Here is a 27,045-nt window from a genome sequence, read left to right as displayed (position 1 = left end):
CAGTCTTGTCTGATTTTTTGCTTTGAACTGTTTGGGGGCTTGTGTCAAATTCAATCTGAGTGGCGTTTGTGGGCGTGTTTCTGTGCAGAGTTTGGGGGTTTGTGGCCTTTTGGGACTTGCGGCAGGAAGCCTGCTTGCTGTGGCAGTCCACACACGGCACGTGCTTGAGCAGATGCTTTGCTTGCCCGTGTTTGGTGTGGCAGTGGTGCGTGGTGGTAAGTCTGGGCACCGCTGGTGGTCGGGTTGCGATAATAGGGATACTATGGAAGAGCACGGAGGTGGCGGCGGGCGGACACGGTGCTGGCTTTCTTGGCGAAGGGTGCGCACGGCTGCCCACGTCAAGTAGCTAATTGCTGATCCTGTACACACTGGCTTCGCAGCAGATGTGTGTTTGGGATGGATGGATGCTTTATTAATCAACAGCAGCTCTGCAAAAATGCCATAATGAACTTATCACTTAATCACAAAATAAAACAACCAAGACAAGCCATGAGAGATTAAGAAAAATAGGAACAGGTCACGTCAAATTTGCAGTGCAATAATACATAATAAATACATAGATAAGGTATTGAGCCCAGTCCTGTCAAGTCCTTCTACGACATGAGTTATGTGATGTTACACATATCAGTATCAGTTGGTAACAGAATCGGAAATTGATATTGACACATCGGGATATCGGCAAAAAAAACAATATGGGACATTCCTACCTATTATGTATTGTGTAAAACTATACAGAAACATGAGCAAATTAAAAGCACTACCAGTATGAACCTGGAGTTATGTACAGTATCTCCTGTTTTTCTTTGACTCTCCACTATCTAATGTGTTCAATGCTCAAACTTGTTTTTTTCTGTTTTCCTACTGCCTTGGTAAATCCTTTGAAAGCAATTTTAAACACGTTGTCATATTAAACAGCACATATCTGCGTTGAAGACCGTAATGTAACATCCTCGGCGAAACTGCTGACAAACCAGGACTTAAGGCCAACTGTGGTTTAAATAAAGCACACACCTTATTGAAAAGTAAAATTTAGGCTGGTCCAGCAAGGCAATTTTACAAAGAGTTCCTTTATGTCTTACTCATATTCGAGATTCAGTATTCACGGGCGGACAAATTTGCGGATTATGCACACAAAACTCTAGGGGTGCAATTAAAAAAATTGATGGTTCGTTTGATTCGATCAGTTCAATATTTTTCCGATCAAAAAATACATTTTCATGCCTTTTAAAAACTTGTATTTGATTGAAATTACCAACATTTGTTTGAACTCGAATAAATGTAGTTGTCCCTCGTTGATAACTTCTGTTCCAGACCCGACCGCATTAAGACTTTCCGCTATAATAGGATTCGGTGTTTAAATTGAATATTTTTGTAGTTACTGGTTGATGTCTCACTTGTATTTCAATATCTATTCATTATTAGACCATGTCTAACCCAAAATGGCCATCATTTATTTTCTGAAAACCTGCGATATAGCGAAAGAGCGATAATCGAACCGCAGTACTGCGAGGGACGACGACTGATGCAGCTTCCTGCTGTGCATGCAAGATAATTGCACATAATTAATCACTAGCTGTGTTCACCATACACAGCATTCTTATGTCCAAAAACACCTTATTCACCATAAGTAGGCAATTTATAATGTATCAAATATTATACTATATTACCATAAGTACAAGGAAATTGAACAGCATACATGTACCACTGTTAGAAAGCCAGCAATTTTTATACGAATTTTTCATCCAGCATAGACATTTCACATTTCCTTCGGTAGTGCTTGAACGCACCGAAGGCTACACCACGACTGATTCCATACATTTCCTTCGGTAGTGCTTGAACGCACCGTAGGCTACACCACGACTGATTCCATACATTTCCTTCGGTAGTGCTTGAACACACCATTGGCTACACCAGGACTGATTCCATCTGTTCATTGACGTACTCATTAATTAGTGGTGCCTGTATTTACTCACACTTTACGTTAAATAAGTGTGGATATGTTGGGCTTGAACATGCTGGAACTACTTTTATTGCAAATGTTGAGTCTCTTGAACGGGAGAATTGACACTAACTCCGATTAAAAGCGGGGGTTTACTGTACTTGTCATAAAATGCTGGAATCGAAGCATGCTTCCAAAAGTGGCACGCCTGATGGTTCTGTGGAAGCAAAAAAACAGTGGAAGAAAAAAAAATGCGTGTTGATCCGAACGCAAATACCACTTGAGAGATGTTGTGTAGTACGTTGGACAACAAGTATCAGTGATGGTGATATTGCAAAAGTTCTATGAGGAATTATGACGTCAGGTGATGAATCTGCCTGAGTTTGTGTGCAAACTCACTTGGAAACAAATGGTGGAGTGAGATTTCTTCAGTTTCAGAGAAATATTTTGCCTGCCAGTGGCACCAAATGTTCGGCGACAATCCGCGATGCGTGAAAAAAACCATCGCACTAAACGCATCGAACCTTATTAACCCAGAGGGATAAAGTGATCTGGGACTGGGGCAGTCGACGGACGGCTTGTAAACCCCTTGGAGCCATGGTTTGCACTTCTGAGCCGCCACCATTTTTTTTTTTTGTTAATAATAGTGATGTCCTTATATTTGGTTAGCAAAAGTCTTCAAAATAAACCTAAATGGAAAAAAAAGAATGTATATACAGTATAAAGTTATTGGTATCGGTCTTGAGAAGCTGGGTATTATTCATATTGGCTTGAAAATCTCTTTCTTCTCAAAGTTCCTCTCCCACGCTCTCCTGCTGCTCTCATGCCACTGCCTTCCACTCTGCTCCTTCTTTCTCTCCTTCGCTGCTGGCTCTTTGGTCTTCTCCCCCCGTTTCTCCGTCATGGGCCTGCGGAGGCTGCAGAGCCGTGTTCATCCGGTTGAGCGAAGGCTGCTGCCTCAGTTGAATCATTCCACCCGGTTGCTGTTGAAGATTACTTCCCTCCTCCAGCTCCACCACCACCTCCTCCGGTTTGGCGACAGCATCTGCACGTCTCGTCGACCTCTTGGTTTTGCAGAGGATTTCATGCAGCTCGACCGACATGTAGTAAGGCCTTGCAGCCGAGCCGTCGTTTCTTTCCAAGTCCTCACCTTTTCCACAAGCGTGGCGAGTTTGATTGGGTTCAATGAAAATCAGGAGGAAAATAAAAGTGGTGTTAAAATGCAAGGGGGTGTGGGGGAGACAAAGAAGAAGAGTGAGAAACATGGCAGGAAACAGAAAAAAGCTGAAGCTCAGTTTTAGTCGAAATGTTTAAAGGCGTAAGTATTTAGACGATTAATCACCAGGTTGATGTCAATTACTCACAGAAGCAGAGGAAGAGTGTGTCCACACACATAGTATACACACTGAAGAAGCCTTTGGTGATGAGATAGGATCCAACTACAACCGTCTTGGGAAAGAAAATCACATGTCAAGAACGTATACAAACACACTCTTGTCTTGTTTGTGTGTGCCTTTATGTCAACAGCTTCCATATTCATTCATTTTGCACCACTATTATGCCAACTTGTTACTCATGAGATCTCTCTATCACCAAGAAACCACATCCAAAATATATTTGGAGAATGAATGAATGAATGAATGAGTTGCGGGATTGTGCAGCAACCGAAACGAACACCCTCAAAGGCTTATACAGTACTGTATCTCACAAAAGTGAGTACACCTCTCACATTTCTGCAAAAATGTCGTCATACACACTGAAGCGATGACACTTTAATACGGGGGTGTCCGAAGTGAGGCCCAAACAGCAAAAAATAGGAAATCAGCAGTCATTATTCAAGAGTCAAAATATTAATATGAAGAAAGTTGTAATCTCACGAGAAAAAGTCATCATTTTACAACAATCAAGTAACATCATGAGGAAAAACGTCATTGGAGTATCAAAGTTTGTGCAAAGAAAGATGATGTTATTTTCTTAAGCCATGATATTATGACAAACAAAACAAATGCAGTCGTAATTTTGGGAAAATTAGGTTGTGGAAAAAGAAATAATACTACGAGAAAGTAAAAATGTGATTGGAATAAAGACAGAATTAAAAGAAGCAAATTGAAAAAGTTGTATTCTCACGAGGAAAAGGTTCAAATTTGAAGAATAAAAAGTCGCAGTATTATGTAAAACAAAACAAAGTAGTAATTTTTGGAAAATTAGTCTGGGGGAAAAGTTATAATTTGGCAATAAAGTCATTAATACTGTAAGAATGAAGAGTGACGTACAAGAATCTCTGAAAAGATAACACAGTGCACGTATTTAGGTCCAGGAAGAATTTGCACAAGGACTCAAATAAATGCCCTTTTAGATTTCAAAACATATTTGGGGGGAACTGATGACCAAGAGTAATTTTTATGAAAAGAAAATGGGATCCAGCAGGGCACTTTTCTTATGCAGGGAAAAGGGCAGGTGCCTGAGCACCACTAGGAGTCTATCTTAGGACACAAGGGCAGGTGCCTGAGCACCACTACGAGTCTATCTTAGGACACAAGGGCAGGTGCCTGAGCACCACTAGGAGTCTATCTTAGGGCACAAGGGCAGGTGCCTGAGCACCACTACGAGTCTATCTTAGGGCACAAGGGCAGGTGCCTGAGCACCACTAGGAGTCTATCTTAGGGCACAAGGGCAGGTGCCTGAGCACCACTAGGAGTCTATCTTAGGACACAAGGGCAGGTGCCTGAGCACCACTAGGAGTCTATCTTAGGGCACAAGGGCAGGTGCCTGAGCACCACTAGGAGTCTATCTTAGGGCACAAGGGCAGGTGCCTGAGCACCACTACGAGTCTATCTTAGGGCACAAGGGCAGGTGCCTGAGCACCACTAGGAGTCTATCTTAGGGCACAAGGGCAGGTGCCTGAGCACCACTACGAGTCTACCTTAGGGCACAAGGGCAGGTGCCTGAGCACCACTAGGAGTCTATGTTTGCACGTGCCAACCTGAGACCTTGTAATACGAACAAGTCAGAGAAAATGACGAACTGGGCCCAATTTAAACATTTTCCTTTAGGAGTGTACTCCCCTTTGTTGCCAGTGATTTATACCGTAACGGCTGTGTCGAATTATTTTGAGGCGATAGTAAATGTATGCTCAACTACAAACTGTATGCTGACTACGATTTTATGCGAGTGTGTTTTTTTTCAGTCTTGTCCATTGAAAATAGATTTGCAGAAATGGGACTCACTTTTGTGAGGTACTGTACATTTGTGAACTCCAATACACTTCAGGTTGTCGTTTGTGTGTTTTTGAAGGACCTTCCTACATTGTTGTGTTGATTTGGAACCATCAAAACTAACTCATCTGAACCAATGTCAAAATCCTTAGCAGAGGTCTGAAGATGTTCATTTCTCACCAGTATTGGCACCCAGTAGTAGTTGAGAGAAGGAGTCCTGTACTCGGCGTATTGCATTTTTCCAGAAAAGAAGAAGAAAGAGAAGATGCCTGTGCAGAAAAGGTACAGTACTTCAATTTAGTATATGTTTATACTGTGTCAGTTGTGGAGCTGTACAACGCTCACTCGTTGCTTACCCACAATTCCAACAATGAGCAGTGTTCCAAGAAACAAAAGGTAATCAGTCACTCGTCCCAAGACAGCCACCCTGTGTTGAAACAAGCAAATTGCTTCATGGAGTGGAATGACGTGAAGGGAACATGTCACATTTATATTGTTTTAGTGTAAGAACACAGAACCATTATTGTGCATCATCTTACATGATACTCTGTGACCATTTCAAGGATTATCACGTGTTTTTCTTTGGCTTTTTTGTGTTTTATGTGATGTTATCATGAAAGAGTACCAGTGATGGCAAAAAAAATAAAATAAAATTGATGCTAACCACAGAAGCGGTAACAAAACATACAACACAGGGAAGTGTCTGCTCAGTACAATCCACAAGTAGCGCTCTCTTTGACTACCCACTCTTCATTATATGTCTCAGGTAGGAGTACTTTTACTTGTGTTATGCATTTTACACTTGTATTACTGTTACCGGTACTTTGAAACATCGCCTGCACATCACAATTGCAACAGTTTAATCTTAATAATTAATTACTGATGGAAACATTTGAAGATATAATCTGGAACTCGGACCAGATTGTTTTGATTGATTTGGTGGTTCCAATATGTACTACGTCTGTACATCACATGCTAAGAATTACAATATGCCAAGAAAATGAGCAAAAAACATTTCAAAACACAACAACAGACATTCTACACTCACCAGATGAGGTGCACCTGATAAATGTAATAAGATCCAACATACAGTATGTACATATGTTATATACTGTATGAATGCGGCATCATACTTGCCCATGTCGATCAAGTGAACATTATCATATTTGTAAAGGTAGAAATGTTGTAGAAATGTGTAAAATATACAATGTTTCAATTGTGTAGATGTACCTAAAGTGGCTAGACCAGGGGTCGGCAACCCGCGGCTCCAGAGGCGCATGCGGCTCTTCAGCCTCCTTGTTGTGGCTCCCTTTGTTGAGCTTCGTGATTTTTTTTAATACCGAAGTAGGGGAAATGTGCATTTTCGAAAAGAATTTGCAATACCCGACTCATCGCAAGTCCGTGAATGCATCCAGACTGCGTTCTGACTGCCGAGTGGATTAGCAAGGGAAGGGGAGGTAGGCTAGTGTATGCAATGAGTCTCGCTACAAAGAAAACAGTTGACGGAGTTTGGAGTTGAGTCTGGAGAAAATGACAAATAAGTCAAATAAAACTCAAGAGTTTACGAGAACATCGCAATGTTTTGTAGTGAGGCGCGGCATAATACATTTTTTCACTTTTACATCTCCAAATACCATTCTGCATTTGTCGCTAGTCGCTTTTGGGAAAATAAGTCACCAAGAGGGTTTGGAAAGTCGCCAGATTTAGCGAGAAAACGGCCAAGTTGGCAACACGGGTGCACATGAGCTCGTGAGGAGGGGGGGGCCGTTCACAGATCGAGAATACAAGAAAAAGGCATTTAAATGATTTCAGAGTAGGCCTACACATGCTTGCTGCACTTTTATTTGTTGAATTTGGTTTGTTTTAACAGGTAACATTTTAAAAAAATTACAACTTTGACAAGTTCATAAGCTGTGTAATGTTTTGCGACAATTTTTTTTTTTTTACCGGAAGAGGCGGCAAAATGGGTCTTTTGGTGCTCAAGGTTGCCGACCCCTGGTAAAGTCAGTGTAAATGCATGCGAATATGTAATACAATCCAACCTGATGAAGTTCCTCATGAGAAGGAAGAAGGCATCTTGGGCGGATGAACAGAAATTTTTCCCATAGATGGCAATCTGGAGACACATTGTGAACCTCCTTAGGACACCGACACCTCTTACAGCTCAGCTTCTCCGCTCTTGTACACTCACCATGATGTATGCATTTGTGCTTATGAACCGGAAGCATTTCTCCAGACACCAGAAGCAACATTTCAGGCACCTCAGCAAGAATTTAGTCACCTTGTTTTCAGTACCTAAGAAAAGGGGAAAGTTACATCCGAGCTTAGGATACGTTGGTATAGAAATACTCCATCCATCCATCAATTTTCTGTACCATTTTCCCTTTCAGGGTAGATTTGTACATTTATTCATTTAATCAAGACAGGGACAGTGCATATTAATCAACACTTTCATGCAAATATATCATAATTTCCAGTGTATAAGCCACTACTTTGAACCCTGCGACTTGTGGTGCGGCTAATTTATGACTAGGTTCTAATCTCGTGACATCTCCTCTACTAATCGTTAAAATCGGGGGTGCTCATTATGTCAATCGTGAGCTACCGGTCGATCGCAAAGGTAGTTTGGGTCGATCGCATAAACCTCACTTCGTAGATGTCATACGACAGTCAGCTGACATTAAGCTCCCCTCCCGGTTCGATGTTGCTCCCCCGCTGCAAAGATTTACGGGGTAAACCGACGTCTTCAGATGCACCCAGAGCTGCAACTTTCATCTTTATTATTCAAATTACAGACAAACTAACTCAGCGGTAAGATTCCTATATCTATAACAAAAAAAGATACACGACTAACATCTCAACCTCCATGGCACTGATGGAAATTACGCACCAACGCTATAGACCACAGAAAGTGCAGCTGCAGTATTTATAGATTTGACAAAAGCTTTCGATACAATTAATCTAAACATCCTAATTACAAAATTAGAAAGGTACAGAATCAGAAGGTTAGTGTTGAATTGGGTAAAACGCTACCTAGCAAACAGGAAGCAATATGTGAAGGTAAAAGAATACACATGCAAGATTAAACATTACGTACGGCATGCCGCAGGGGTCAATACTGTTCAACTTATATAATAATTACATCTGTAAAGTGACCGGGGGGGGGGGAATGGACCCCGGGCCTTACTTAGCATCACATTGTGAAAACCTGTGAAAAGCAATTCAAATATGATTCATGTGGATTGAGTTTGTTGGGATGTTAAATCCTCTTACCTTGCAGTCTCTGCTCCATGTACTCCAGAACAATCCTGATGAACTGGACCACAGCCAATATCATAGAACCAAACGCCAGGGAGCCCATGTGATACCTGCCAAGGACAATCAAAGTCATCATGCATGTAAATTGGACCAACGATTCTGCAAAACCATTTTCTAACCTGAGGACTCGACTCAAGGAGGAGATGATGGGGAAGGTGGGGATGTCGTCGGGCTTGTTGAAAGCCCAATAATATGAGGCAAAGGCCCCAGCCAGGGTGACCTGTCCCAGGGCCACCACAAAGTTGGCACACCAGAGGAAGAGGAAGAGGTTGTAAAACTGAAAGAAGTTGAGACATTTGTGGTAGGTTGTCTCCCCGCCGTAGAAGGCAAAGGCACACTTCGAACATTTAGCTGGGATGTTGAAATTCTGTAAAAAAAAAAAAAACCCAATGAATATATTTCATACAAGAAAACATGGAAAATGTGATGTGGGCAGCTTCATCACCTTAGGGTCACAAGTCTGCCACTGCGACGTATCAGCGCAGAAATATTTGTACACCTGCTCATTGGATGTGGACAAGAAACTGGTCGAAGATGTCAAGGTGATCAAAACAACAAACTGAGAATATATTTGATAAGGTCACAGAAATCAACAAAATTCTATCATTCATAGGGCACAATTTACTACAGGTATATACCAAAATACATGGTATATAAATTTATACCATGTGCAAAGCTGATTTACTAACAGAATGCACCAAGGATTGCGTCAGTCAAACGAGCAAAATAGCACTGGCAGTCCGTATTGTGGGTTTGCCTTCATCAATATGCAAAACATGCAGAATTATCAGAATACTGGAAGAGATGCTAATGTAATGATTTCATACACGCCGAGTCTATTTTAGCACATTTAAAAGGCCGGATCAAACTGGCAGTCGCTGTGGTAAGAATGTGACAAGTACAATGACAGATGGAGAGAATCTTCCGTGCGCTTCTTGACAAATTTGGATTGCCACAAATAAATGTTTTGTTTTCCCCTTGACTGGGAAGGACGTGTATTTATAGATTTGACAAAAGCTTTCGATACAATTAATCTAAACATCCTAATTACAAAATTAGAAAGGTACAGAATCAGAAGGTTAGTGTTGAATTGGGTAAAACGCTACCTAGCAAACAGGAAGCAATATGTGAAGGTAACTGACGATTTTGAAACAAGGAGCCCCGTTTTGAAAATTGCATGTAAACAATTGGAAAAAAAAAACATAGTATGAACTTCTGTCTTTGTTCATTTTTCTGCATTTTTGCTGCTGTTTCCCCCCCCCCAACGCTATGTTGAAGTGTTCGTGAGTTGGAATCCTAGTAAATCGGCGCCTTAAGCGTTATTCTGTCTGGATCATCTTTGATTGCCATCTGACGTCGTGAAAGGTCAAGGATACACAGCAGTGGTTGCCCAGTAAGCTATGATCACTGACAGGAGGGAAAAGGTCACCAAGGGGAAGAATAATGCTGACGTCAGTTGTCCAACAGCTCTGAAAAAGAACACCAGTGGTGAAAACCAATTAACGATGGTAAACATACATTTCTTAGTATCGTCCCTGCACATGCCACTGCCCTCCCGGTTCATCATATTAATGATAATTCAACAAACATATTTCAGCAACCATTTTTATCACAGTAGATACTAAGGAAATGAAACTTGGATATACAGTACTTTAGAGCAGTGGTCCCCAACCCCCGGGCCGTACCGGGCCGCGGGTCATTTGGTACCGGGCCGCACAGAAAGTAAAAATAATTTCCATTATTTCATTTTTTTATGTTTTATTTTGAAAAGTGGCCAGATTCTCTCTGTTACATCCGTCTCACTTGACGCATGTCCATTGTGCGTGTGCTAACTTTATCTCATGCCGCACAGATAAGACTACTACTGTATTTTTACCATTTTTCTTTCACCTCATATTTGGTGTCAAATGCTGATACTATGTGGGAATGCATAAAGGTAAGTTTTCATGACGTATTGAGCGCTAATGTGCACATTTGTCTCAAGTTAATTCATGCTAGCGCACTGCCTCTTACCACCCACGTCAAACAGTGATGTAATAATCTCTCTGGAAAAACTTGAACTGGTGGATGGTGGGTCGGCATTCATTTTGTGCTTTTAATTTGATGTTATTCATGTCTTAGTTTTACACAATATGTAAGAAATAAGATAAATTAGATTGCTATAATGGAGGAACCCCGGCCCCAGTATTGCACAATGACTTTTGCGCTTGGCTGATGTAGTCATCCCTCCTTTAAATCGCACTTCATTGGTTCCAGACCCGATAATTAAATTGAATTCCAGTAACATTACTTACACCTCGTGAGCAGAGTAGAATACTATGTACACACAATTTGAAAGTCTACTGTACATTTGTATTTTAGTTCATTTTTTGGGGTTGAAAATGCTTAATTTAGACTTTTTTTTTAGGCTGACCTGCTGGCCTCTTTAATGAGGGCGACAGCAACCAAGATCCTCCTCCTGAGGTAGATAAGAAGCAGGATGATGAAGACCTCCGAAATGCTGAGAATGATCACTGCGAAGAGTGAATGCAGGAATTAAAACAATGTGGGTGAGTGTAATCATATTAGAGCATACTGAAGGCGAGCCAGGTCTGTCTGATCTCAAGGTAGACAAGGGGGTCGGTATGCAGGTCCAGGTCAGCCACTTCTGCTCCATTCTCTCCTTTAAAACCTTTGAACTGCTGGTAACAATGGATAATACCTAAAAACACACGACATATTTTGCTGTTTCATTTCTTAGAAACACACACCATCATTATTTCAAGAGGCTGTGTTCCCTGTAGGGCCCGGGCGATTTAGCGATTAATCGGGCCGATTATGACGTATCACCGATTAATCAACATCGGTGAATATGTAACCGACATATGAACTTTTTCTGTCGCTCTGTTCCTGTGCTGCTCCCTGCCCAAGTACCTGGCTCCTCCCCCTCACACACACACACCAGTGAGGTGCCGCCCATCTCCCTCCCTCGGCTGCTGCAGAGAAGACGACTAAAGAAACGGCAAAAGAAACTGCATTTTTTTTGCACCATGGTCAGCTGTGACTTTGTTAAACAATATTACACTACACGCTGTCAGGGTCCGTCAAGGAGAACATTCTATTTTTTCACACAAGTTTTATAGTTATGGTTATGATTAGTACAATTCACAGTTCCGAAGTGAGAGTGAAATAAAAGATATATGCAACTGTTCCACTTCACTTCGAGCGAATGTTAAATAAGATACAATTTTCGTATGTCCCAAGCCACAATTTTGGTCGGAACTGGTCAGAAGGGGGCGTTTCCCAAGCGACGTCGGTGAAGGAGCGGTATTGTAAACAAACACTAGCTAGTTGCCTTGGTTCGGTATATTTTTCATTGAAATAGTCATGCCAAAACATTGTGTTGCCGCTTGCTGATCACAGTGTCCGAGTGATACTATAAGTTTGGTTTCTTTTCCAAAAGACGAAGGTTTAAGACTACAGTGAACGAAGCAAGTAAGACAGCTACCCGCCGAGGAAAGTGCTTTAAGCGAACACAGGCTCTGAGTAGCCCCGCATGAAGCTGTGAAGGCCAGAAGAAACAAACTGAGCTACCCGCTGTGGACAAGAACGGTGCATTGTAAGCTAACTGTGAGCAGCCCCGGGTAGAGCTTGTCTGGAGAACGAAGCAAGTGCTAATTTCGGTGTATGTGATTTGGGCCACCGCCTCGCGTTCATTTCACTGAAGACTGCTATGAAGAAACACCTTTACAAGTACGGTATAAACACATTTTGGATGCTAGGAAGCTAGCAACAGGACTAAAGGAGGAGAAAGGCACACAAATTTTAAGTAGTCTTCCGCTTCTTTGTGTTGAATCATATTTGAGGTATTATAAGAATTTATGTTCATGTATGGTATATATCAATGCTCTTCGAGTATTTCATATATCAGCTGATATATCAGTCATCAGCCAATATACGAGATATAGGCCGATAGATCGGATGTCGGCTTTTTTCAGACCCCAATAGCGTTATCGGCATTGGCCCCAAAAATCCCATATTGGCTCTAGTTCCCTGTGCTACATGCTAAATAAATGCAAATGGTAACCACTGCAAATGCAAATTGTAACCATGGCGACTTCAGTGCATATGCTGTAGCTTAAAAATGAGGCAAAAGACTTACAGTATCCGATAACTACAACCACCAGAACAATCATGATCCAGACCATGAGGCCTGCCAGGAAGCGAAGCAGCATGACAAAGGTAAAGCTGGCAACCATGGCTATCACAAGAGCCCTAAAAAAGGTGGACACCAAAGATTTGAACTCATGTGAGTTACAAGAAAACCTCATTCACAAATATAGCTGAGGTTTCGAACAAATGACCAAAGTTAGTGTAATGTGTTCTTACACCATTATCCAGTGCCACGACTGAGCGAAGTCCTGAAGGATTTGCATGGCCACAAACTGAGCTTGAACAACATAGTTGGAATTTCTGGAAAAAAAAACAACCAAAAAACATTCAATTCAAATTCAACCTGACATTCTAAAATAATAGTCACCTGACACCACAGGACTTTTTAGCACTAATGTGAATTCCTGAAGCAATCAGTTATGGCAATGGCAACATTTTTTAAAACCTTTATACACTTTACAGCAACTTTTGACTCACACAGCAGACAAAAAAACCCCACTGACCAACAGAGTAGAATGATCTGTTAGTGATGAGGTGCAGTATCAATTTGGCATCAGAGCAAGAGTGAGTCTCAACTGGTGGGTCTCACTTTTGGGTTGCCCAGATGTTTTCAGTGAGTGGCAGGGTCTTTGCAAAAAAAAATAAAAAATTTGACATTCGACCTGACATTCGTGAATGCATCTTGCGTCTGTGCCGGTGGTTCTTAACCAGGGTTCGACCGAACCCTGTTATGTGCATGTGCGTTCCCCCGGGATGCAGCTTACATGCTCATACCAGGATGAGGGCGGGATGCTTGCAACATTTTCAAATGTTTGCGCCCTCTGCGCAGCCACATTGCCGCTGCAAACAGACCCTTTAAATTTAAATTCAAATTAGTACATAAGATATTTGACAAGTTTACGTAAAAACATGTCCGCACTGTGGGTCGCCAATAGTCAATGAAGGCTGGTCCCGCAACCAAATCACTTTTTCACACAGGGCCATGTAGGTTTGGAATTTTTTTTCAGGAAGGGGGCAAACCCTTTCACACCGCTGCATATTTTCTGCAATTTTCTTTTGTGAGTATATTTTAGTTCACTCCAATTAATTGCATATGTTGCAAGGTGAATCTGCGTGCGTATGTGTCTAGTGGGCAAAATCGAGGTGACACTGCAAATGGCTGAATACTTGCTTAACTGCCAATGAACTTTACTTGACACGGTGTGGCACGTTACAACAAAATCCCGTTATCTAAAGTACTGGAAAACAATGTGCATATTATACTGATTCGTTGATGAGTTACTTTTATGGAACATGTGATACTTTCAGCAAGGGATGCCACATTGCACATCTCCAAGCTTACTAGTCCCATGTTGCAATGTGATGTGTTTTTGAGCATGAACACCTGTTAATTTCACACTTTATAATAATTTCTACCTATTTTCTTTCTTTTTTTTTTTTACTTTTTAAAAACGTTTTTAAAATATAATGACACCCCTTCCCAGCCACTCCAATTGTCCTTTCAACAGTTTTACATCATATCGACCCAGTAAATCAAACGCTGTTAATATAAAACATCTGCATCATTCACATTATATACAGTGAATCCAACACCAATGGTACAATAAAACAGCTGCATATTATGCAGATTTACATACTTTAGCCAACTAGTCAAAGTTCTGATTGCATGCACACAAGTTTTTTTTTTATCTTGTCCAAACCTTCCACACCATTCCTCTACTTTTAATTTTCAGATTTGTGATACAAGGTAGGCCCAGTACACAACCTCTCCACTGGATGTGATGTCCCAGCAACTCAGTGAGACCCCAGCAACCCACTGATCCCACCCGTGAATGATTTCACTATCATTTATTTATGCAAGGCTCCAGAACATAAAGCGATATTGTTCAGTATAGTGGTGTTATTAAGGTTATGTGTGTTTGTATGTACATCAATGGGGCGAGTTGGAGTTGGAATCTTTGTCCACCCCTGACTGGCGAACAGTCCAGGGTGTACCCTGCCTCTCATCTAAAGTCAGCTGGGATAGGCCCCAGCTCACCCACAACAGGTTAAGTGCTAGAAAATGGATGAATAACATACTTTTATGTAAATGCAATGCAGGTGATGTATGGTAACTGAATAAAACAGCTTTCCCTGGTGGATAACATTAACATGTTAACACGGTAAAAGGAACTCACTTTGACGCGTTCAGATATTTCATTGCATCACCAAACTGCTTATCTAGAAGATCTTTAAATTTGACGCTTGTTGTGTTTCCTGACAGCTCTGGAAGGCAGCGACGTGCGACTGCAAAAGGAGAAGAATAACAGCTTTTAAAGTGGCAATACTTGTCTGACCAATATTGACTTGCGACTAGCTTGTCACTTACAGGGTACCATGGGTATGAGAAAAGGAGGGCATGAGTCTTTAGGAAGGACTTTTACCTGAGTGACAGAATTAAGAATCATTGTAATAGGGATTATGTTAGAGACTGCAATTCCCTCAGAAAATGGATGTGAATGCTGGAAAATGCTGCCACCAATTTTAAAAGCCAAAAAATTAAAAGAACTGGAGATTATACGTAGCACTGAATCTCATAGCAATCCCTACATATATACAGAAGTGGCGCCTCGGGGATGACAGCAGAACACTACTAAGACTGCTGCCCCCGCGACCCGGATAAGCGGAGGAAAATGGAATGGAATGGTGCCTCGGGGATGACAGCAGAACAGTATGATTTAGCACTTCATGCATGCTTTTGAGCGTCTGCCTCTATTGCTTTTCAGTGCATGATCTCACCTGTTTATTCGAGTCCTTGCAGTACTGCATGTAATAATTCTTTTGTGCTTGGTTTTTTGCGTCGTTCAGCCACATAGCCATTGTAGGACAATTTTCCACACACATCTTTGGTAGGAGACAAAAGATGACTGTTATAAAAACCATTGTAACAATAGAAATGGAATCCTGTCTTGGAACTAACCTGTGGGGTGGGACACTGGAACTCAACCAGCACGTTTGGATTCAGACAATCCAAGATACTGAAGTAAAAGAGGAAAGGTTTATCCCTGTAAGACAAGTGCAATACGTTATTATCTACAAAGAACTTTCATGAATCGTTTGGAGAATTCTTCCAAACATACTGGTGACTCAGGCCCACTGAGTGTAACTTCACCTAACAGTGGATCCCCCCACATTCTCAGTTCAGGGGCCTCAGCTATAAAAATGTGCGTGGAAATCTGACAAAATCTGCGTGCTCCAAAAACCCAAAATGTGCGACGGACAAAAATATTCACACCTCTGAAAAGTGGCATACGCACAAATTCACACAATTTGTGGTTCAAAAAACGGCTCAAGGAACGCCCATTCAACGCCTCCACTTTACCATAGAACAGGGGTGGCCATTACGTCGATCGCGAGCTACCGGTAGATCGCCAAGGTAGTTTGGGTCAATGGTGTATACGTCGCTTTGTCGTTGTCATATGACATCAGTCAGCTGACATTAAGCTCCCCTCCTGATTCGCGCTTGCTCCCCCGCAGTGTTTCAAGCCACACACGGAGATGCAACTTTCATCTTTATTCTTCTGATTATGGATGAACTATATAACTCTAACTAAACTTATCTGTTCACTTGTGGCAGCTAGTTACGTCGAAAAAAAGTGTATTGTTTACTGGCTTTGCTTGGCGTCATGAACTCTACTACAGAAATCAGTGTTTTCTACACGTTGGCTTCTTAAACTATTATTTCATGATGAAATTAAAAATGTGCCCGTTGGTGAAACCTTTTCAATATGTTGCCTTGACTTCGGCTGCATTGTCTTTTGCATCAGCATTTTAAATTCTTGTACAGGTATATGGGCAATGTTAGATAGCAAATGCTAACTGGATGTAATACATGAACTGTGTGCCCTAATGAACGTTACATAGGTAATTTGACTGACATATTACCAGTTCTCAGGTTATGTACACAACTATTTAGTAGTTAGGAGTAATTATCTTTATTTCCATATTGAAGTGAATTATGATAGCAACTACAGTACTTTGATTACAAGTAAACTTTGAAATTGTGAATGTGAAATACTAATCATTCATATTCACAATAGAGTTTACTGGGTACATTTTGTATATCACGTTTTATAGAACGAGGTAGATCATTTTGACTTGTACTTGCATGCTGAGAAAGTGCGTGCACTCCTGATATATATATATATATATACGTATATACGTATATATAAAAAACGTACATAAATACGTAGTCATATTTTTATTAAATAAATATAGTATATATATATACTTCTATATATATAGTAGTAGGTAGATCTTTGGGACTTGGTCATTTTAAAAGTAGCTCGCAGGCTAAAAAAGTGTGAGCACCCCTGCCATAGATGGTCAATGCAAAGTGACTCATGAATGTGACGTCCATAGTTAAAGAGCCTTGATTGCATTGGAATCACAGCTGTTGGCAAGACGAGGAGGAGGCTTCCAAGGAGGCTTTCTTGGACAAGTATCATATTTGGAAGACACAGCTGTAGCATAACCACTAAATCAAAGATTGAGTGACAGCATGTCCGTTGTCATCTCTGTTAAGGGAGCACAGCCAACCAAGGCCAATTTTAATTATTTTATGAGTAACTAATTTTATGTGTTACTTCAAAGCACACGTAGAGAGCAACTACATGTATTATTAAGAGGTACACGTAAGCCTCTTCTGTGCCTCTTACAGCTACACTACACTTGAGTACCATCTAGTGGCTCAAATGTGACATGACACATCATTGAACGATAAACTTAATATGGTCCAAAAAAGGTCTAAAAAATAGCACAATTATCGACCAGCAAAATTTGTTATCATGAAAGGCGGTATTTGGCGGTCCTTGAATGCACCATAGTTGTGTGCTATGACTGGCTACATCATGATCATCCATTAGTGGTGAGTACCCATACATTTCATACTTAAATGTGTTTAATAAGTGTGTGGGGCATATTTAGGTCTTAAACCTGGATTGAACCAGATTTGGGTGACTGACTCCACGGGGAACCCCCGGCGTCCCACGTCAGGGCGAGGTGCGGTCTCTCCTAATGTTCTAAATGACACTTTGTCTGGCCAGTCACGTACCACCATGGGCATTCTACTGGCTATGTTGGCAATGACAGTGTGACCTGGAGGGGCGTGTTTGGGAGGAATGGCCTATTGCATGTTTTGGACACACAGGTGAGGAGAGGTGCAGGAGACTGGTTCACATTGCCTGCAATAAGTGGAGCTTGTTCCCGGTGAACGTTGGCCTCCGCCAATTCCAACAATTCTTTTTATAATTTTTAGGTGCAGAATTTCTAGGTGCAGCCAAGGCAGAAAGGACGGGATGTAACGGTACACAGTAAAACTGTGTTCCATCCGGTACGCCATCCATGGGACAATCCACCTTATGAACAGTTTTGGCGGTTTTGTGGTACATTTTTGCACTGTCCAGGCTGGGAAAGCATTCGGCGACAGAGTGTAAGACAGAGACAGTACAGTAATCCCTTGCGCATCGACAGGTGGAAGTAAGGAAGGAAGTGAGATTCCTTCTATATAAAAGGTGTATTTTATTGTCGTAGAGAGCATCCAAAACCTGTTTACAACCTTAACTAAGTGCCCACAGGGCTCCCTGCCTCCTGGCACCTGTTTCTGAACACTTCACCTCTGTAAAGGTACAATGATTGAGTGCCTAAGATGACAGCAGCGTGCTACCATTGTTCAGTAGAGATGAGAAGACATCTGCACGCTGCAACTATTAGCGCTGCACTTCAGGTAAGCAACTTTACTAAAAAAAAAATAAAATAAAAAAAATAAAAATCAACATCCTGTTCAAACTCTTACTGTTGGACTTGCACTTTCCTAAAAGGAAAACACTGTAAACTGGAGGTGTCCAAAGTGGGCCCCCATTTTACACCCACTGTTCTTTGTTCTTCTTGTGATATATAATTAGGTATTACACTAATTTGCTTTGTCACCTTATGACACAAAGCATACATATCTTATACACTAATCCCTTGTTTATCGTGGTCAATTTGTTCTAGACAATCACCGTGATACGGGGAATATCAATGGAGTAGTATTCCTTATTTATAAATAGAATATTTTTATGATATAGAACCTGTTTACGACCTAAATACATTAATAGAGCCCTCTACATACTGTATGAACATAGTCACTTTTACACTTGTATTGACCAATATAGTAGATGTACGTGTAAATAAGCCATTTAAGACATAAGCATGTCTTAAATGATTTGTGCTTGTGTGTCTGCCTACAAATGTGTTCCCTCGGAGTGGTGGGTGGACAGGTAGTGACGCCGGGGGTTCATAATTCAGTTTTAGCTTGGTGTTGGTTATGGCCGTAGCAATAGCCTGTTGAGAGATAATTCTAACCTGCAAAAAAAGCCTGTTGTTTCGGTTATCAAGTCTGGTGCATGTCTACCGAACATTACAGTAACAGTACTGACACCCACTGATCGGTGTAGAATACTACCTATCGTTCATTCAGTCTTTGAATGCGTCTTCTGAATGCCTTATGTTTGTATTTTACTTCATTAAGCCATTTTTATACTTGAAAATGCTTAATATAGGCAAAAAAAAATTACATTTGCATCAATGTGCATATGTTTTACTAGTAGGCCATATTCAACCACAGCATAATGTATTAATACGTTTTTGAAAAATGGTGGTAAGAGTGAAGATGGGAAATTCAAACTGACTGTAACACAATGTATTGACCTACATTGGACTGATTTCAGCATCTTTGATTTACAGATCAAAGTGTCCCCCACATCCTTCAATTTTTCAATTTTATGTGGGTATTTTTGCATTTCATTGGAGAATTCCCTTCCAGTCGATTGCAATTTCATTTTCATGCTCCATTAAAAAAAATCATTTCGTTAAACTCTGGACATTTTTGGGAATAAGTTGCTTCTCTTTATGCACAAAAAACATACCAAAGCCGTAGCCTAAATACCGAGGTTGGGATCGTACTGTCACCTGCACTGTTGCGCCCCAGTACATAGTAAATAGATATTTTTATGGCCTGATCAAATACTCGCAGATTTTTGCCAAAAGCAGGTAGATGTGGAACGTTACTCCCGTGATACACAAATATACAAATACAAATACTCACACCATGGAACCTTGCCCACAGAAGTTCCCATCACTGTCTGTGGGATACAGCATTTTTCGGGGATCGCCATTGGACCAGGCTGTATGGGAAGAGAATTATCATTCATAACAAACTGGACTACAACGTACACAGAACATAAGGGTTAAATCATTTGAGTGTTCATGCCAGCACTTTACAACACAATGTGGATCACCAAAAATGTTTCATGTGTTACTGCCTAGGAGTAGGCCAATTGTAATAGGGGGTACGTGAATAAAAATGAAAAACAATTAGGCCCTGTTCACACAAGAACACTCCTGAGATTTTTTATTGGCGGGTTAAAAACATTTTGCGTCCAACCAGACAGGAAGGGATCACAGAGTGAAAACGATGTAATACACAAGGCACACCTACGTGTGGCGCTGTGAACAGACACGCAGACATAATCACGTCACACAAACACCAAACCACGGAAGAAGTCCGTCAACTTCGTCATCCGAGGTTCATCTAGACTTACGAGAAGTGGAATTACTTCTGCGAGTCATTATGGAGCATACGACAACAAACTATCAGGAGAATGTCGACTGAATTGAGTCATGACCGTCGAAATATTCAGATATGTTGGCTGTTGTCGAAACTCACTTCTGGTCATGTGATGGCGACGGTGTGGCGGTGGCTCAGTGACGTCACTGTTTTCGTGTCGGGTGTCTACACAAATACGGCAAGCCGGCGTTTTCTGATTTTCCCACTCTAGAAGCCTTTTTAAAAAAATACCATTTCAGGGCACCCAGAACACCGTTTCCATGTGGATGAGGGGCTATGCCGATAGCCCCTTTGTGCCTAACACTCGCAATTATGAGTGCGCCTGAACACCTCACGGCGGAAGAGAACAGAGCAGAAAGGAGACAGATTTATATGAAGATTTCGTTTATATTGGTGTTCCAATCCACGCACGGCAAAGCAGTGAAAACCTGTCACTCAAAAATTAGGCTCTACCGTTTGGTTGTATGTATTTTTGTGCTTCGGATTCTGCTTTATCATGATTGTTAAACTTTCCCCTTCAATTTGGTATTAAATTAATATGTAGACTTAAACCATAGCCATCGTGAGAGGACAAAAAAAGTGATGCTCAAATTCAGCCCAATCAAACGGAAGAATGCCAACATCAGACTGGAATAAAAGATATGTAGGATGATTATTTTTCCATTTTATCAGTGCCCATGTGAAACTATCAAAATCTGACCACGCAAAATATACATTTTTGATCAAATTAATTAACCAATTCATTATGTTCAATATTTCAATTGAATTAAGATAAAAAGGCTTATGTTTTTTCAAGTGTGAGCAGTTTTTAAATGTATGAACATACATGGTCAATAACCATACTTCATATACTGTATGTAATATAGTGGGGGCTTGTCTTATTACTAATTATTATTAAAAGAGTTCATTTGCATTGGATGTTTCTGTCCTCTTATGACCTCCACCAAAACGGAGCTAAGTAAAAGGTTCCGCAATGGACGTAAACGTCATATCCGGTTAAGTAAAACAAACGTAAATAAACAGAATAAAAGACATAAAATGCAGTTTTACTTGATTGTAAACAACCAAAAGCAGAGTGCAAGCACAAGGTGAGCGCATGAACACCGACAAACCCATTTGTTGCGTTTGTTTCAAAGTAGTGACGAGGAAGCACGGTAACACGGCCAACTTGGATGCCACCTGAAACACGACCATCCTTTTCGGTTTTCCCAACTGGGAAAAAAAATGACCGCTGGAGGTGCAGCAGAGCCTTGGTATCAACAGTCGACGCTTACTTAAGCAGAGACGCCACGTTGACGATGGCCTCATCTTCGGTAAAAAATACACACAGTTCAATTTTGTTATCGCGACAGGCATTTTCATTAGAATTAATGAAAAAATGGGCTCAGAAGTTGCTTGTATGATACAGGTAGCTTGCTTGGCGCCACCTTCTGGTTTGCGTGCATAAATCTCTAGGCTGCAAGTATAAGACTTGATTTTGCGATTCCATGGACAGTCAATCAATCCTTGACGGTGTCGGTCAAAACTGAGCATTATCATTTTTAATACGGATCTTGTATTGGACCTCTACTGAATGAGCAAGTGTTTGTGTTACAAAACAATGGACAAACATTCAATGAACTAATTATGGTGTGCAAGGAAAATGGTATGATTGTGTTTCAACAGCTATACACATCACAATACATTAATGGGGTCAATAGTCTTACCAATGATTCCCACAGCTAAGTAGCCCACCAAGGCCACAATGAAAAGAAGACAGCAGAGAACATCTGTGCATTCCCTGAGGAGAAAAAAATTACAATAAGTATTTTCAAATCAATTTCTGATTGAAAATGGCATGGTACCTGTAGTGAATGGGCCCCTTGAAGTGTGGGTCAAATTGTTTGCCTTCTCCTGGGAATTACAAAAAACAAGAGGCTCATTATTGTCTTTTCATCACTGAAATTTCAACTGTTGACATCACTTGAAGTGTGCAACACTAATGGAGAAAAAAGAAACCAATGTTTAGTGAAGGACTGGGAGCCGATTGGGTGCTGATTTGTTTTTTCCTCGTCTTTTTGTCTGTTAAGGGTGAATGTCATTGGTCAAGATGTGTGACGGCGTCTCTGTGCCCACGCTGAACAGGGGGAGGGGCGGGGTTAAACAACTGTGGTGCTCCTGAGAGCCGATGCCGTCGTGAGAAATTTGCATGGAGACATTTGACCTATTTTGACCTAATTTGAGATGGGTGTTTGTTTTTGTGTTTTATAACATACAGTCAAACCTGTCTGTAGCCACTGAAGGGAAACGGCAAAAGTGGCCACTATAGACAGGTGGCCGCTATAGAAGGGTTGGCAACAATTTTGAATTTGTGCGCACAATTTAACATGTATTCACAAAAAGACTGAAGCAAAACCAAGAGACATAGGGGAAAACGCTCTGTTGACGCATAAACAGGTAGGTAAATCTAGGTAACAGCTCCGGTGAGAAAACTAGTAATATCAATAACAACAATGAACCAGCGCCGCACATTCGACGGCGCTGGCCTTTTATCCGCCACAAATGTTAATTGACGGCAGCTGCGCAGCCACCAGGCATGAAGCGGCTGCCTCTTCTTCCCCAGAGAAGGCACAGCCCGCCAAATAAGAGCGCAGGACAGGGGACGCTCGCTCCTGTCCTGCAGAACGTCACAAATTTCCATCTTTGATTTTTTTTAAAACACTATTTTAAAAGCAAGAAATACAAATTTTAGAACGAGCCCGAGGATATATGTACAGGATACGCGTGAAGCAGTCATGAATGGGTGTGTGCATGAACAATTGAGTGCGGAGGGGTTGCGAAGATCGTCGTAAACTAAAAATACCATCGCTCCTTTCTTATTGAATGGGCTTCTAATCTCTAATTAGTCGGCAATTAAGTGATATTTTAGATGTTTTATTCAGGTGTTTTGGCTATTTTAGAATCTATTAACGGCATTGCAAAGTGGGAAGATTACCGTTTTGGCGGTCATTGAATCTTTTCAGGGCGGCATTGCAAAGTAAGAAGACGGCTTTTTTTAGGTCGAACTAGGACTCAGTAATTAAAGTCTAAACACGACGGCTTCATTGCTTAAAAAAACAACTTTTTTGTGCATTAAGCTTCTCCTTGAGTCGGCATTTTGGCCGCTATATGCGGTCAGATATTGACCAAGAGATACAAAATGGGTGGCCGCTCGCCGCGTTAGACAGGTGACCGCTATACACAGGGTCTATAACACGTAAATTTTCTGCGGTGGATTTTTTCAGCGGCTGCTATAGGCAGGTGGCCGTTATATACAGGTGGCCGCTAAGACAGGTTTGACTGTATTACATTTTTGTAGCTGTTCATTGAGGTGTACATAAAGCCATTTAAATCATAAATATTTTATTTAATGTATTTTTTACATTAGTAATTCATTTTACAAAATACACATAATGGGCCGCACGGCAGCTGAGTGGTTAGCATGTTGGCCAGGAGAGGGAAGACCTGGGTTCGAATCTCCGCTTGTGTGGGTTTTCTCCCGGTACTCCGGTTTCCTCGCACATTCCAAAAAATTGCCCATACGTATGAATGTGTGTGTGAATGGTTGGTTGTCTATATGTGCCCTGCGATTGGCTGGTGACCAGTCCGGGGTGTACCCCGCCTCTCACCAAAAGTCAGATGGGATAGGCTCCATCATACCCCCGCAACAAAATGAGGATTAGCGGCATAGAAAATGAATGGATATGGATGGACAATACACATTGGGCCTCATTCACGAAACGTTCTTACGCACAAATGTGTTCTTAAAGCCTTCTTACGAAGATTTTTGGCATTCACGAAACGTGTTCTTAACTCACAGTTCTTAGATCTAAGAACAAATTCTACGAATGCTCAGGAGGACTCTAACGCACAAGCAAAGCTTGCACTTTCAATGCGCAATCGCCCTCATGATGGATTTTGCAACCTGATCCCAAAAAATGTAGCGCAAATAAAATATCCCAACAATTATTTATCATCAAAACAACTAAAATGTACTCCATGGATAAATACATATTCAAATCCCAATTCATCAAAAAAAAAGGCTGGCTGGACTTGTGCTACGCAGAGAGAGAATGTAAAGGGACCATTAGATATATTTGCTGAAAGCGACGAATATTTGATGTCCCGCTTCAGGCTTCCCTCTCTGTTCTTGAAGGTGTGCAGGATCATCAGAATAACATCGCAATGAAACGTGGTGTGCCTATTGCACACGGAGCACCCCCAGATAACGCCATGCGCCCCCAGCCACGTCTTGAGCCAGAGCACGCGGCTGCTGTATTAATTAGGCAGCGTCTAATCAAATGTAACCACAGAAAAAATAAATTGTCACACAAACTATGTATTTTTACTTTATTTTTCCATCATGATTGTGTAAATATTTTCTAGAGTTTCCGAAATGGTTTGGTTTCTGATTGATGGCCCGCCTCCCGTTTCCTCCAGATCCCTCCGGTGCCTTCCAATCTTTTTTTTTTAGTCTTTTTTAAGTCAAACCACTTCTTTTTAACCTCTGCGGTGGCGCGTTTCCTGCAATGATGCTCCATGCCGACTCGTTTTGGATGGCCTGATGACCGGTGGATACACGTGAAAATAAGGTGGTCTTGTGTTCGGTCACTCCTTGTAAAAGCACCTGTAGAATTGAAGTTTTTCTTTCGTTTGTTGTCCAGCTCGTCCTCAGTCTTGCCCTTGCGCGTTGCCATCTCCGCCTCCAGCTGCCTGTTGCGCACTGCACATGTTTTACCTTATATAGGAAGTAATAGGCGGTGACCTATGCAAATTAGGCCTTACATGCACGTGCATCGCAGTTGGCATTCATCAACCTAAGAACACCGGTGCGAACGATTATCCCTACTTAAGAACGTGTCGTGAATGTGGCGCAGTTTCCAACCCAAGCCTTCTTAAGTACACTTCTTAAGACTTTTAAGAAGATGTTCGTGAATGAGGCCCATTATTTGGTAATAAATTAAGACAACAAAAAAATCGGAGGAGCCGAAAGAGCTGACTCTTAAGTTAACCGAGCCAAAATAAATTTTCAACGGAATTTACATCACTAGAACCCACAAGCAAGAGATGGAGGAAATGGCACAGCCCCTCTTTAGAAGGCGGCCCCTAGCGGTGATTGGCTTGAAGCTCAATCACACCATACACAATAGGTAAGTGTCCATCCTGCTGCACATCACAACGGGAAAGTAATAAGGAAACCACAACAGAAGCTCCTTCGATTCACTGGGGGAGATGTGCACTTAGCACTGTAAAATTACATTTATTTCAATGAGATGACAGCTGTGCATCTCGCCATATATGGAGGCGCCTCAGCGAGAGTTATTAGAATTAACAGTGGATGGGAAAACTGAATGACTCAACACTCCACGTGAACTGACCCAGGACTATACTAGACGGCTGTGGGATGCTTATTACCCTTATGAACAAAAGTCATTGCAGGACTTAAAAATATGAAGTTGTCCTACTTCTGAGTGCTTTCATTGCATGAATGTGATGATGGTGGTTTAAAGCTACTTCTCATGTACTGTTAATACATAAAGGAACACATCTTTAGAAAAAGTGAATGAAGGTGCATCCTGATCAACAAAGGACCCAATCTACTGCATCCACAAGACAAATGAAGTAGCGGCATGGACCGCTTCTTACCGCATTGAGACTTCGGTCTTTTTTCCACCTCTTCCATTATTACGGTCGCTGTAGCTCAACGCTCAAACAGGACGGGAAAATGTAGAAATGTAGAAAAGCACATCAATATCACTGGTCGACGGTTTCGGGTCCAGAGCAGCGAGGGAGCGAACATCCGAAACCAAGGTAGGCTGGAGGGAAAAAACACCAATAGCAGAGAGTGTCTTCTTGAGTGACAGCTCATCCAGCCAATCAAGAGTACGTAAATGTATCGCTTCAATGGAACGTGTTCAACGTAAATACCCCTCATGGACGCAATTCATGGAACGACTTTAAAATAACTGTACGTTAACGTTAACACATCCTCCTAAATTCGCTTTGAAAACTTGTCTTACAAAAAAAATTCACCAGAGACTGGAAAGTGTTTGGTGGTTGCTAGCTTTGGCTGCAATCCACGCGAAAGTTTCATAAAGATAACATACAGTAGTAAAATATACTTCTCTGCGTTATCCTGAAATATTTTAGTTGTTTTGTTTCACTTACATTATTCAGCTCCAAAAAACGCTTGTCTGTAAGCTGCAGTTGCCCGCTACACCAGCACAAACTACAACCAGCGTAATAAACGCGTTGTTAAACTGATGTGATCGTCTGTGACAGACGTTTTCATACGTAATACACCAGTGACGCTTGCTCAAGAGAAGCTGTCATCATGAAATTTTTTTTTTAAACAAAACAAGACTGATATAAAAAAAATTAACATTTGTGCACTGATCTGTGTTATAAATGTATATTCTGTATGATTCCAATCATTTAAAAAACATTTTCATGAGTACAAATCGCTGACTATCCTCATTTCCCTATAAAAGCTTGTGTGCTGTCTTTCTCGTAATAAGCACGTGACGTCATTATTCGTGTTTGGACAATAAACTGCAGAGAAAAGTCGTAAGGTGACTCTACTCAGAGCATCAAAGGATCCCGGGGCCATTTTGACATATTACATTTTGCACACCAACCCATGTAGATAAATTAATTAATGCCTGAAGCCTTCAGGCATTTTCTCGTGAAAAAAAAGTTATTGTAAAAAGGCATTATTGCCATAATATTATGACTTTATTCTTGTAATATCATAA

At 41.2% G+C, this 27,045-nt stretch overlaps 1 protein-coding gene across 1 annotated transcript; it reads right to left on the bottom strand.

Annotated features, from left to right (window-relative positions):
- Positions 1-452: 452 nt before the first annotated feature.
- LOC129183178 (choline transporter-like protein 2) lies at positions 453-26,072 on the bottom strand. Its single transcript, XM_054780113.1, has 22 exons — positions 25,937-26,072; positions 22,117-22,165; positions 21,979-22,052; positions 19,751-19,829; positions 15,584-15,668; positions 15,403-15,507; positions 14,993-15,047; positions 14,802-14,910; positions 12,841-12,924; positions 12,614-12,726; positions 11,048-11,173; positions 10,886-10,985; positions 9,849-9,941; positions 8,918-8,996; positions 8,592-8,839; positions 8,428-8,522; positions 7,346-7,449; positions 7,197-7,270; positions 5,511-5,581; positions 5,335-5,423; positions 3,304-3,388; positions 453-3,089 (listed from the first exon to the last, which is right to left on the bottom strand). Exons 1-22 carry the CDS (start codon positions 25,971-25,973, stop codon positions 2,761-2,763), a joined length of 2,283 nt encoding a protein of 760 aa, XP_054636088.1. The 5' UTR covers positions 25,974-26,072; the 3' UTR covers positions 453-2,760.
- Positions 26,073-27,045: the final 973 nt, after the last annotated feature.

This window comes from Dunckerocampus dactyliophorus, chromosome 6 (assembly GCF_027744805.1).
Source record: "Dunckerocampus dactyliophorus isolate RoL2022-P2 chromosome 6, RoL_Ddac_1.1, whole genome shotgun sequence".
NCBI classification, from domain to species: domain Eukaryota; kingdom Metazoa; phylum Chordata; class Actinopteri; order Syngnathiformes; family Syngnathidae; genus Dunckerocampus; species Dunckerocampus dactyliophorus.
The sequence above is the reverse complement of the archived record's forward strand: the minus strand, read 5'-3'. Positions and strand labels throughout refer to the sequence as shown.

Bases quoted from the DNA above. Each gene is read 5' to 3' on its own strand.
- LOC129183178 (XM_054780113.1), bottom strand. From the start codon at position 25,973: ATGGAAGAGGTGGAAAAAAGACCGAAGTCTCAATGCG. The intron at 11,174-12,613 runs GTAAGTCTTTTG...GTGTGTTTTTAG, and splicing joins GGTTGTAGTTATCGGATACT to GTATTATCCATTGTTACCAG. The intron at 3,389-5,334 runs GTGAGAAATGAA...TTCTTTCCCAAG, and splicing joins ACTACTGGGTGCCAATACTG to ACGGTTGTAGTTGGATCCTA.